Source organism: Lepisosteus oculatus, chromosome 6 (assembly GCF_040954835.1).
Source record: "Lepisosteus oculatus isolate fLepOcu1 chromosome 6, fLepOcu1.hap2, whole genome shotgun sequence".
NCBI classification, from domain to species: Eukaryota; Metazoa; Chordata; class Actinopteri; order Semionotiformes; family Lepisosteidae; genus Lepisosteus; species Lepisosteus oculatus.
The window spans coordinates 33,590,761-33,602,869 of record NC_090701.1 but is presented as its reverse complement, the minus strand read 5'-3'; the positions used below and the strand labels follow the sequence as shown (position 1 = coordinate 33,602,869).

At 34.1% G+C, this 12,109-nt stretch overlaps 1 protein-coding gene across 2 annotated transcripts in view; it reads left to right on the top strand.

Moving 5' to 3' along the window:
- LOC102697166 (pituitary adenylate cyclase-activating polypeptide type I receptor-like) overlaps positions 1 to 12,109 on the top strand; it is a 52,782-nt gene that overhangs the window by 37,247 nt on the left and 3,426 nt on the right. Inside the window, exons 6-11 of one of the 2 annotated variants that reach the window (XM_015354123.2) lie at positions 19 to 151; positions 2,713 to 2,866; positions 3,540 to 3,600; positions 9,178 to 9,244; positions 9,883 to 9,974; positions 11,394 to 11,523. In XM_015354123.2, the coding sequence (XP_015209609.1) occupies positions 19 to 151; positions 2,713 to 2,866; positions 3,540 to 3,600; positions 9,178 to 9,244; positions 9,883 to 9,974; positions 11,394 to 11,523 (637 nt within the window). The remainder of the gene's footprint in view (positions 1 to 18; positions 152 to 2,712; positions 2,867 to 3,539; positions 3,601 to 9,177; positions 9,245 to 9,882; positions 9,975 to 11,393; positions 11,524 to 12,109) is intronic. The other variant, XM_015354125.2, reaches the window with a different exon arrangement.

Genomic DNA, 12,109 nt, shown 5'->3' with positions numbered 1-12,109 from the left:
TTCTTTTTTCCTCCACAGAAAGTTCCACTGTACCAGAAATTATATTCACATTAACCTGTTTGCATCATTCATTCTCCGAGCTAGCGCTGTGTTTATAAAGGATGGCATACTGTTTGCAGATGAAAACACAGATCATTGTTTCATGTCAACGGTAAGAAAAATTGATCATTTTATTTTTTACATTTTCTGTTATTCAAGCTTGTTCAATATCATTCAATCTAATGGCAGATTTATTGTCAAAATCAGTTCCCTTAGTATTAGATTAAGAGGAAGATGGATATGTTAATCCTAATCGCTCAGAAATTCTCATGAAGGTCTCATGAAGAACTTTGTAGGTTAAAATATCATATCATAGAACTACCAGGTTTTTATTTTAATAGTCTTACAGTATGTCAGTTATATACCAAATGCTATTAGAAACAAACAGAATGAAATTAATGAAGACATTAATTAGCATTACTTAAAAGGGCTAGGGATGGCATGGTGGTGCAGAGGGCTCAGATCATGGGGTGCTACAGTATCTGTGTGGAGTTTGTTATTTCTCTTGTGTCTTTGCCCATGTTTTGCACTCCAGTTTTCTCCCACAATTCAAGGACATACAGATGCAGCCATTCAAAATGGGTGGGATATTTCGTGGTATACGCCGGTGGGCGTGTCACAGTATCACGCCGTATCACGGGGTTAATCGCGTCATTTGACGTCATGCCGGAAAGTATCCGGCATCACCTTGTAAAACCGCCAGGAGGAGCCAATAAAGCTTAACCTCTCATGTACAGCATTTGAGCTTTTAAATTTAAACTGTGTATTACAGAATGTTAATCATCAGTCATTAAAAAGCCTGTATATTTTATGAAAGCAAGATTGCACAGTTGGACAAAAGTACACAACCTACCTTTATCAGAAATATTTATGCATCAAAGCCTTTACCGAAGATATTACTAATAGTATTAATAATGAATGACTTTGGACAAGCTGTAAACTCAAAGTATAATTTCTTTAGCACATTTGTACAAGCACTTGGAATCTGTCCAAGCCCTACTTTGTCAAGCATTTTCTTTTACTGCAACGGACATAAAAACTCCCTTGCTTTTAACAGAGCGTTTCATAATTTCTAACTACGAAAATTATTTAAACTGCGACACTTATCATTCAACCAGAGCACAAAATATCACAAGGATCCTCAAGAACACAGCAAAGACTGTATTAAAAGATACTTGTATGAGACACATGAGACTCCAGGCTTTTTTGCCAACGCTTTCTTTTCCGTATACCAGATATTATGGAACCACTTCAGTAGGGTATCAGCCAGTCAGATTCCAGGAATCGGTACTTAGTTTGAGTTCTTGTGTCTGTCCTATCCGAGCCCGAAAGTATTACAGTATGTATCTTTATAGCAGGTGGTGTACAGCTTTTTGTATAGATTACACTTTTCTTAAACGATTACAATCTAATCTTTCCACGTTTGATCCCAAGATCCCAAGAAAAATAAATCTAAACGGGCAGAAAGCTATGCTGAAAGTTTATTGAGATTCTTAGAAGACAAAGATATCAATTTATGTTGCATTTGTCTGACTGTGAATCAAAAAACACATATATTTAAACCCGCGTTTGCGATTTAAATCAAAACGCAATTTAAATCAATATAAATGTTTATATTGTAACGCATAGGTGACTATTCATTGTTATTAAAATGACTTAAATTCGATCATGTTGTGATATTTAGAAATATAAATTTGTTTGATGCGAGTGAGGTTTTATTTAATCTCTGACCCAGGGAAACATTTTATTTTTTCAAAGAAATGTTTGTTAAAAAAAAAGTCATGATTGCAGGGGGATTCTAACACACAGGGTGTGAGGTGGGAGTCTGGAACCTAACCCACACCGCCACCGGAGAGGTCACATGCAGGGTGCTGAAAATGCACTACAGAAACATTATCAACAGACGATGTACAGCGTGTACTATTCTTGTGTTGCGGTACATGAATATAATTATATCATTATTAATTTCTTTAGATACGCAATTCCATATTATATTCCCTTTTAATCAAATTCTAAAAGTATGCTTGCTGACTATGGTATCACATTACTTAAAGACTTCGAAGCTTAAAATGTTTAGGGAGAAATGGAATACTGGTGTGTATTTTTTATTTAAAGTACCAAGACCAGCCATATACTGTATGTTTATGTTCCAAAATTAATATAGTTTATGGCCTTCACATGCGTTACAGTATGCTCCTATTCTTTTTATGCTCAGGTACTAAGATTTCCCTTCAGTGGTAAAATTCCATATAAATATTCAATGCTAAAACGGGCACAGTAAAGATATTTACTGTAAATCTTTCTACGTCCGACCAACAGACCACGAGTGCCCCTGTCGGTCAACCAATCACGTACCGCAGTACCGCGCGTCACGATGCGCGACGCCGTAGCCAATTACCTCCGGTACGTGTCTGTACCGCGCACTTTGAGTGGCTGCATCTGTACAATACATAGCCTCTGAAATATCATAATCGTACCTAATTGGCTTCTGAGAAAACGTAAGGACAGTGGTTTTTCTATATCAAGATTGTGATAATTATACTGCTATTATTTACAATTAAAAAAATGAATACCTGTATTCATAAAAAAATGAATACCTGAATACCTGTCAGTATCCAGTTAATTAAAAAATGATACAAGTAACCTCACAGTAAACGCTGTGTTTTTTTTCAGATCTCTTGTAAGTCTGCTGTTGGGTTCTTTCAGTTCAGCATACTGGCAAATTTCTTTTGGCTGCTGGTAGAAGGCATGTATCTGCAGACACTTCTTGCTCTCACTTTTGTTTCACAGAAAAAATATTTCTGGTGGTACATATTAATAGGATGGGGTGAGTGCAAAGCTTTTTATTCTCTTTTCTACAGTACATAAAGAAATTAGTTATCTTTTTTTTCAGAAAAGGAAAACATTAACTTAAAACTTAAGGATTGGAATTCATATAGTACTGTATTACAAAATCCTAAACAAGTGTAATTATCATTAAATTCATTGAATAGATATTCAATGAAAATAACTGGTTTAAAAGCTAATCAAACTCTGAGAAAATTTTACATTTAAATTATTGCATTATATGTAATAATTACAGTAAATATAATTACTGTAATACAGACAGTAAACATATTTAGTATTTTTATTAATTAACTGGTTAATTTAGAAGAAGCTTTTTCTAAAATAAAAAAACATAGAAAAAACTGTTGAAAAATGTACTTTTTTGGTGGAATATTTTATTTACATGATTTGTGGTACAGTATATGTACTGTATGTTGCTTAGCGAAGGAAATGTTAAGATGCTTAGAATATTCTACACTGTATACATAGGCAGAGTTATTCCTAAAATATTATGCTAAGAGGTTAATCTGAGTGAAAATTTAATATATGTTGAAATATGTGTTGTGCAAATGTGGAAGTTGTCTGATAACCAATATGGTTTTTAATAAAAGTGTATTTTCTTAAGGTGGGTGCTATGAAGTGTAATTTTAATTGTATCAATCCATGTATTTTAGGCTTTCCAACTACAGTGTTAACTGTATGGGTCCTCACTAGGATATATTACGATAACAGAGGGTAAGTACATTTTTTTCAATCAGATTTAAGTTATGATTTAGTCAAAGTCACAATTCTGAATGCAGAACCTATGGGTTTTGAACTTTGTGAGTACCATTACAACCCTTGGTATTAACACTGACAAACTTAGTAAAGTAGCAAATACCAGAAGAAAAGTATGATGTGCATAAATTCCCAAAAATACATTTCTTGAAAGCGGAGGCTAATTTATTTACTCTTTGTGTAATATGCCAATGTACTACCTATGTCAAACATGCTGTGATACACATTTAAATATCAGCAGATGGCGGCAGCAGATGTCAGAGATATGTCATACCAAAATGGATTAAATGACCTAGAATACTGTATTTTTATGGCTTACTGCTTTCTGTGCAGAAAACATTCACATGAAAACTCTTCACAGTGTCATTCCCCAGTATTTGTAATTTAATTTGAAAACCATTAAAACTATGTCTACTGCTTCTCAATTGCAAAACGTATAGTATTTGAAAAATATATCACTGATATGAAGTAAAAACTTAAACTTCTTCTGGTTAATTTTCTTGTTTTAAATTAACTGGATTGTAACCATGCATTTAAAATGGATGTGCTTCTGCTAGACTGTCATTCTGGAAGTTTTGAATTTCCAGGCAACACAACACACAGCATTATACTAGGTAATCTTCAGCTGAATCACTGTGGTTGTTTTGTACAAGATGTTAGCTGTTGTGTAGCTGTGAAACAAGTATCTATTGCTTTGCTCACACACAGAACTTACAGTAGTTCCGTGTGTACTTGCAAAGGAAAAACCTTGCCTTCTACCCAATCCAGTAGTAACACAATGGAACTGCTTTCATTCAAGAAATGTCTTGCCTCACATACAACACATTGATGTCAATATTTGGGCCTTTCTGCAGTACCAGTGAAGATTTAATTTGCATGGATGTAGTTAAAAAGTTAAGTTTCAGATCAAGAGAAAAATGTATTTGCTTTGTGTGTGCTTATGTCAGACAGCTGAACTTTGTGAATGTAATTCTAAATCTGTGTGTTTCACAAATGAGATACAATAGCTATTCCACTCTGGTGTCTTTGTACTGTAGTTGTGAATGCTTGACTGACTGCAGAATGAAAGTTTGCAGTTCTCTTGAATGGCTAATCTGTAATTTCTCACTCAGAATCAGCCTCTCTCATTGCTAGTGGTTAGTAAATAAGAGAACAACTCTAAATCTGTCTTAACTGAAAGATTCACATTCACTGGAGATTAACAGTATTTTCTCCATTCCTAATGTGAGTCTTTCTATAACATCACATCAATAAACATGTAAAGCTTCAAAAGTGTAGGTAACGATTTGTTAATGTAAGCCCCCTGCTGCTACATTGGTTCATTCACCTTCATGAAACTGCAGCATAAGATCGGGCTATTTTGTTTCTATTTTCTATGTGGCAGCAAAGAGCCTTTTTAAAGTCCTGTCAATCAAAAATTCAAATTATCATTCTTTCATGACAACAAGTAGAATACTTGAACTTGTTGGGCACATCATTGACTCTTTACCACTTAGAGTTACTTTTGTAGTGGCTCCTAAAGAGGTATTTGCTATATAATGTGCTATACTATGCACCGATGTTGCCTGGGGATTCAGTTTTGTGTTGCTTTAAAGGGTGCTAACCCCTGACAATTTACTGGTCATCACAGCTGCTCTATGAGTCTTAAAACGGACTTTTAACCGTTGTGATTTTGTTGTAGAACACATTTCACATGTTGTCAAAAGTGTGTAATTTTACATGTGGTCAAAAGTTTGGGTTATTCTTGCAGTAGTACCATAAGGCACATCGACATTATTAATCTGCTGAGAATTAGCTTTACTAACAATATGTAAAAAATATATAAACCGTTTCTAATTATCATTAAAGTTGAATATCAACTACATCAAATGCTTGGATAAAGCTTGTGTTAAGAAGCATTTTTCAGGTCCTTTGCAGACAGTAGAATCCGGAAGGGAGTGCAATAAACACAGGGAGATGACAGGCAACTGGGCAGGTTAACGAGCAGAGGGGCGTGATGACGGTGCACTGGTGCTCAGGGGGGCGTGGTGAAATTCAAGAGAGATGACGACAAGATTAAGTTAAAAACCTGAACAGTATCCGGTGCAGGGAGAGGGAATAAAAATAGGGGTGATGAGGCAAGGCGCTCTAAACCCCGGACTCAGCTAGGTCAGGATGCCGATAGGAGGCATGGGCGTAGGGCAACTTGGTGGTAGGTGGGCCTCTGGGCATCCGTCTTCCAATGCAAAGCCCAGAACAGAGTGAGCGTCTGGCTTTTAAGTGGGGCTGGATAGAAGGTAGGTGCACAAAATCAAGTAAAATGTGAAAGAGCCAGAGCGCCCTTAAGGGGGAGGATTATAATCGTGACAGCATGCTGCTTGTTTTCAACAGATAAGCAATAGCTGTACAAATCAAAGAGTTTGAGCTTTATTTTGATGTGGCATTATTGAAGAGAACATGTTTGTGCCTTTAAGCAAAGTCTCTTGAAAATATGGTCTTCCATGTTTATACTTTTTATTTCACAGAAACAGTTTCACAAACATGATGTTATAGTTATATTAATAGATTGTGTGTGTTTTGTAGCCTTATTTCTTACTGCTTCCACATGCATGATGTACAGACAGAAAAAGAATTTCAAAACAGTGATCACTTCTTCAAATCTGTCCCTTTGAGCTCCCTTTGCAGCAGCAGTGCCTTTAGAGGTGAAAATAGTTTTGTGGCAGCCTGGGCTCATAATAATTATCATCTTATCATTGTTGCCATGCTTTGGGGTTCCATTTAGAGCCATAAATAACCAACTCATGTAGCTATCCTTTACTATCCACTATGCTTTCACAAATCAACAGTGGGTGACTTGTTGGCTTCTGTACTACTTCCTTGAATCACTAAGCTGGCCTCAGTACTGAAAGCTTTCCAGACTTTAGGCTGGATTTGTACAACATTCTTCCATGCTCCTTGAAGAACCACAATTGCCATGTCTACCTCCTTCTTTTCCAAACTTACAAAGTTTTGCATTAAATCCAATCCTAATCTTTAAACAAGCTTACAGTACCATCTTCCATAATTAGGATTCTGCTTCAAGGTTCTTATTGGTTCTTCACCCTCACTCAAATATGGTTCTCTCAAGCAGTGTCCCCCAAATCTCTCTCTGGTCATTGTAGGAATTTATTTACGTTTTCTTCTGGATTTTAATTTCAATCTTATATGTTAACTAACTGTATTCTCATTCAGATTTTATTTTTATTACTTTCATTATTTGAGCTCAAATATTCTGCATCAGCATCATGGAATCTCTCACATTTCTCTGCTGCAGTTGTCATTCTACTCAGCTAGGTGAGTTACCACCAAAACAACAAGCTCACTATTTGGTTCTCATCTTTTCAAATCCTAAATTGTAGTTTGACGAAACTAGTGGAATGTCATTTTAGTCAAAAGTTTGGTGGAAGTCAAAACCTAATCATGCCTATTTCTTGCCAATATATAAATATTACACTTCTTGCTTTTGTGCTTCTGAAATTAATTTTCACATCCTTCCCCCCACCCTGTCTTCTGCCTTGTAGTATCTCATCCTTCATTAAAAGGGAAGGGGGATCCCAACAGCCCCATCCTTATGAACAAGTTGTCATTCTTCTCAGCCCGTTGTGTTATCACAATAAAACTCACTTTTCAAATCACTCCTCTTCTCCACCTTAATTAGGGTTTGACCAAATTTCTCTATACTGTAAATATATATAGAGGAAGATAATGCTATATAGTGTCAACATTTTTATTCTCAGAACTTTAGTCATATTAGCTTCATGGATTTCTTCCAGTTTTCATCCTGTTTTTTTGCAGTATCAACATAAAGGCAATTGGCGGAGCTTTCAATTTCCCAGATGGTCTCAGTAAAGTAACTAAAGAAATGTTTCTTCCAGTATTTGCTGAAGTTTAGCTTTTGGTTGGTTTTAGCGTATATCAAAGATTTTCCAAATGTTTTTGAGTTACATCCAGTTGAGTAGTATTTGTTTATGAAATTAAATCATTGGTGCTGTACAGATGTAGCCATTCAAAATTCACGAAGTACGCTGCGGTAAAAACGCAGTAGGCATGGTGCGTCATAACGTGTCATACCGCAGTTATGATAATAGTATCTGGAATCACCTTGTAAAACCGCCAGGTGGAGCTAATAAAGCTTAACCTCTCATGTACAGCATTTGAGCTGTTGCCAGAAAATGCAGTTTCAAATTATATCGTTATTCATTTCTTTAGATATGCGATTCCGTATTATATTCCCTATTAATAAAATTCTAAAAAGTATGCTTTTGTTTACTGCGATAACGAGCATATTCACAGAAAATGCTAAAACATTATAACTTTTTACAAAATATATAAACTTGAGATAGTCAGACGGAGCACATAAAAACGTTTCTAAATAAACCACAGTATCTAACCGAATGAAAGACTCTGATGCTTAAAATGTTTAGGAAGAAAGTGGAATACTGGTATGTATTTTTATTTAAACTACCAAAACCAGCCATATACAGTTTACATAATGTTTTATGTTCCTAAATTAATATCGTTTATGACCTTCAAATGCGTTATGCTCCTCTTCTTTTTATGCTTAGCTACTAAAATTTCCCTTTAGTTGTAAAATTCCAAATAAATATTCAATACTAAGCAGATTAAAACATGTCCAGTAAAGAGATTAAATTATTCAATCGTTTCAATAACAACCAATGCATCACGAGTGCCTCTGTCGGTCATTTTGGCCAGCCAAATCACGTACCGTGGCACACTGCGGTGCACTGTGGGTAATTGCGTGCGGTATGGGGTTGTAATGTGCATTTTGAACATCTTTCTTTAAATATTAACATGTATTTTAAATGAAATTAACTGAAATAGTATCAATAATTATTCACCGTAAAGGAGCTTCCAAGGCGGAATTAAGATACAAGACTATTGTTAATCCCGAAGAACTGAAAATTGAAGGAGCCATTGCAAATTGCCCGTGTTTTGCTAACAGCATCATTGTATTTGCTTCAGACCTATAAACCATGAATCTTGCATCAAAGTAGATTTACATATATAGTATATACTGTAGATAAAGAAAGCTAAAGTGATGCTATCCACCTACATGTATTGTAGGTGTGGGAGTTGCCTTTAAGACATTCTTTAAGAAAAAATCGTTATTAGGCACACAGTGTCCCCGAGTGGAAACCAAGACACCAGAAACAACCAAGGAAGAACCCCTGTAAGGAGAAACAAAGACATTTAAGATACACTTACTGATTGCTCATGTACTTATTAAATAAACAAAATATTTTTATAAATTTTACAACAGTTTGTAAATTTACTAAGAAATATTTATTCTATAAGGAATAAACACCAGTTCGCACCAGTTTCTTTAAATTTGTGTATCAGTTTGTTTGACACTTTCTCTTTATAATTATAATTCTGAAGAACAGTAATAGTGACTTTAATAATAGTTTAATAAACTCGTGGAATCCTATGAACATCACACTGAAAGGGTGACATTGCTTCTTTAGCAATGGAAAAACATATTTCCATTTTTTTTAGGTGCTGGGATGATAATGATAATGCGGTTTGGTGGATTATCAAAGGACCAATATTGGTGTCAGTGTTAGTGAGTATATAAAGTATCGGTACTACAAAAAAAAACAGATTTACACATTAAGTATATTTTATATATATGAAAAGTAATGGGCATACAGTAAGACTTGCTGGCTTTTGTGCTAGAAGAAGGAACATAAATGGTTTAGTTTTGCTGTTATTGGATTTGCTTTACAGTATTTGACATACACAGCATTTGACATAATATACTGTTGTAAAGGTACGTGTAAATGTTTATTCTATACAGAATGGAAAAGAAAGTTCCATAGCTAAAACGTTTTGTACATTTTCTTTTCCTTTCAGCATGGAATAAAACTTTACCTGTTCCTTTGCAGCCTAGCATTCTGATGCAGCCACCTACTTAATACTGAAATAATAATAATTATACCTTTGGGCATATTTTAATGTTTGAATAACTGATCATTTAAGGTGCCCCATTTTCAAATATAAAACCTAAAAAAAGCTAATTATAGTTTTCTGTCCAGGATGAACTAAAAATTATAAAAACTATATCAATTTAAGATAGTGTCTTCTGGACAAATTGTGGACTGATTATTTTGCACAGATTTGTATAATAGTTTAATATTATTATTATTAGTATTATTATTATTACTTATAGTTATTTTTCTTAATCTATGTATTTTTATGAAGGTGAACTTTGTCATATTCATCAACGTGATACGGATTCTGGTGCAAAAGATAAAGGTGCCAGCTGTGGGAGGAAATGACACTAGCCATTTTATGTAAGTTATAAAAGATGTTTTAGTTGAATGCATTACACCACATTCAAAAACTGCTCATCCAATTTAGGGTCACAGTGGCACAGAGCCTTTCTGGAAAGCATTAGGCACAAAGTAGGATACACTTTGGATAGGATGTCAGTCTATAGCTAGACACACAAACTTGCAGGAGCAATTTACCAAGAATCCAATTCATCTACAGCATGTCTTTACCATTGCCACTTTTCTGCCCTTAGTTGTATTTGTTTAAAGCTAATGTTGTTGCCTTTGACTATTCAAGTTATGAGTTAACTATGATATTTTAACTAAACAGAGCTGTAAAATAATAACATTTCAGAATAACATTTTTAATTGTGTAATTTTTCATGCATGTTTATTATAGTTTAGTATCCTTCACAGGATCAAACTGATATTACAGTTTCTGAATTCTTTATACATCAGAAACATTAACATAACCTTGCCTTGTTTAACAACAGTTACTGTATCTGAAGCCTCCTGGGCAAAATGGCTTTTGATTTCAAATGAAAAATCTTCCTAAAAATAGTTGAACACTGTTAATTTATCACAATATACATGGATGTGTTAAAAGCCCAATTTAGGTTTTTACTTACTGCAAGTTTTATTTGACAACTAAAGTTAAAGACACGTAAGAATAACAAAATAAGAACCAATTACTTGCAATGGAGGAATAAGTGCTGTTTTACTATGTAACCCAATCTTTGTATTTGTATTTTTAGTACTAGACTAGTAATTTTCTAAATGTTGCTGTGACATTACAAACTAAAATATACAAAGTGACAGAAAGAAACACTGATCCTGATTTGAAAATATAATTGTATTAGTTAAAATCTTGTTTCAGCTTGATTAATTGTTGCAATGGTGATCTGAGATACAATTTTTTTTTTATTGTTTTTCTTGTTATACTTTCAGTTATGATATGTTATGATATGTTATGAGGTGTTTTCTCACATTCAGTTAAAGCACTTGGATCCATATTTCTATACAATGCAATATGACAGGTTTGTTCCAAAAAATAAAGCCTGGCATTTATTTCTGAATATTCAATGTCACTGCATAAGAAGCCTAAATATTATTTTAATACTGTAATTTAAGATAGCACTTTCTTTCCTGAAGCCTACAGTATGTGTGTCTCAAATTAAATATCTTTATACACCTTGGGCTGTGGGTTACACATATACAGTACAGCAGAAAAAAAGAGAATAAAAACTCCAGGGTTGTGGTTAGATTGTGCTTTATTTGGTTTAATGGAGCAATAATGATGCAATGTTGCTTTCATACATCTGGTAATATAATATATATAATATATATACTGCAGTATAACATACAATATGCTTTTGTTAATATGATTCCTGTGTTTGTTAATATTTTATATACTGATGTATATATTTTTTCTCTTTTTAGGAGGCTTGCAAAATCAACCTTATTTCTTATTCCACTGTTTGGAGTTCACTACACAGTCTTTGCATTCTTCCCTGAAAATACCGGAGTATACGCAAGGCTTTACATAGAGCTGGGATTAGGCTCTTTTCAGGTATGTCATTTTCCATTTGTGTTTGGTAACACAAATACTGACACATTACTATGTGTATGACTAAAGTTAGCTGCCTTTTTGTTTGATGTCATCTCTTTCCTTTTAATTGGGGGCATAAAACAAAACCAATGTGTCTTAGCTTTAAAAACTCTGAAAGTCCCCATTGCAATTTACAAGAGTGTAACCAGTTATGTTGGCACAAGACATATTTCCTTTAACTTACAGAAAAATATTACAACTGGATTTCTAACATCTCAGAGGTTCTCCTACAAATTAATAATGAACAGAAATAACTCTTTTTAAATTTAATATCGGAGCATAATTAATATTTTTACAGTCACATTGTTTTGTCCTAATGTTTAATGTAAATGTGTCAATACAAATGTAGAATAGCTACTGTATTACTATTTAGATTAGTCTCCGGGTCTTCAACAGATAAGTCAGTTATTTGCAACAGTAATCATATACAGGTATGCTGTATAAAACCATACTTATTTTCTGTTGCTTTATCATGTATCAGGTGAGTTCTTTTTGTAAGTATATTTACTGTGGCATAGATAATCTAGTTCTGATTTAGAATTGAATA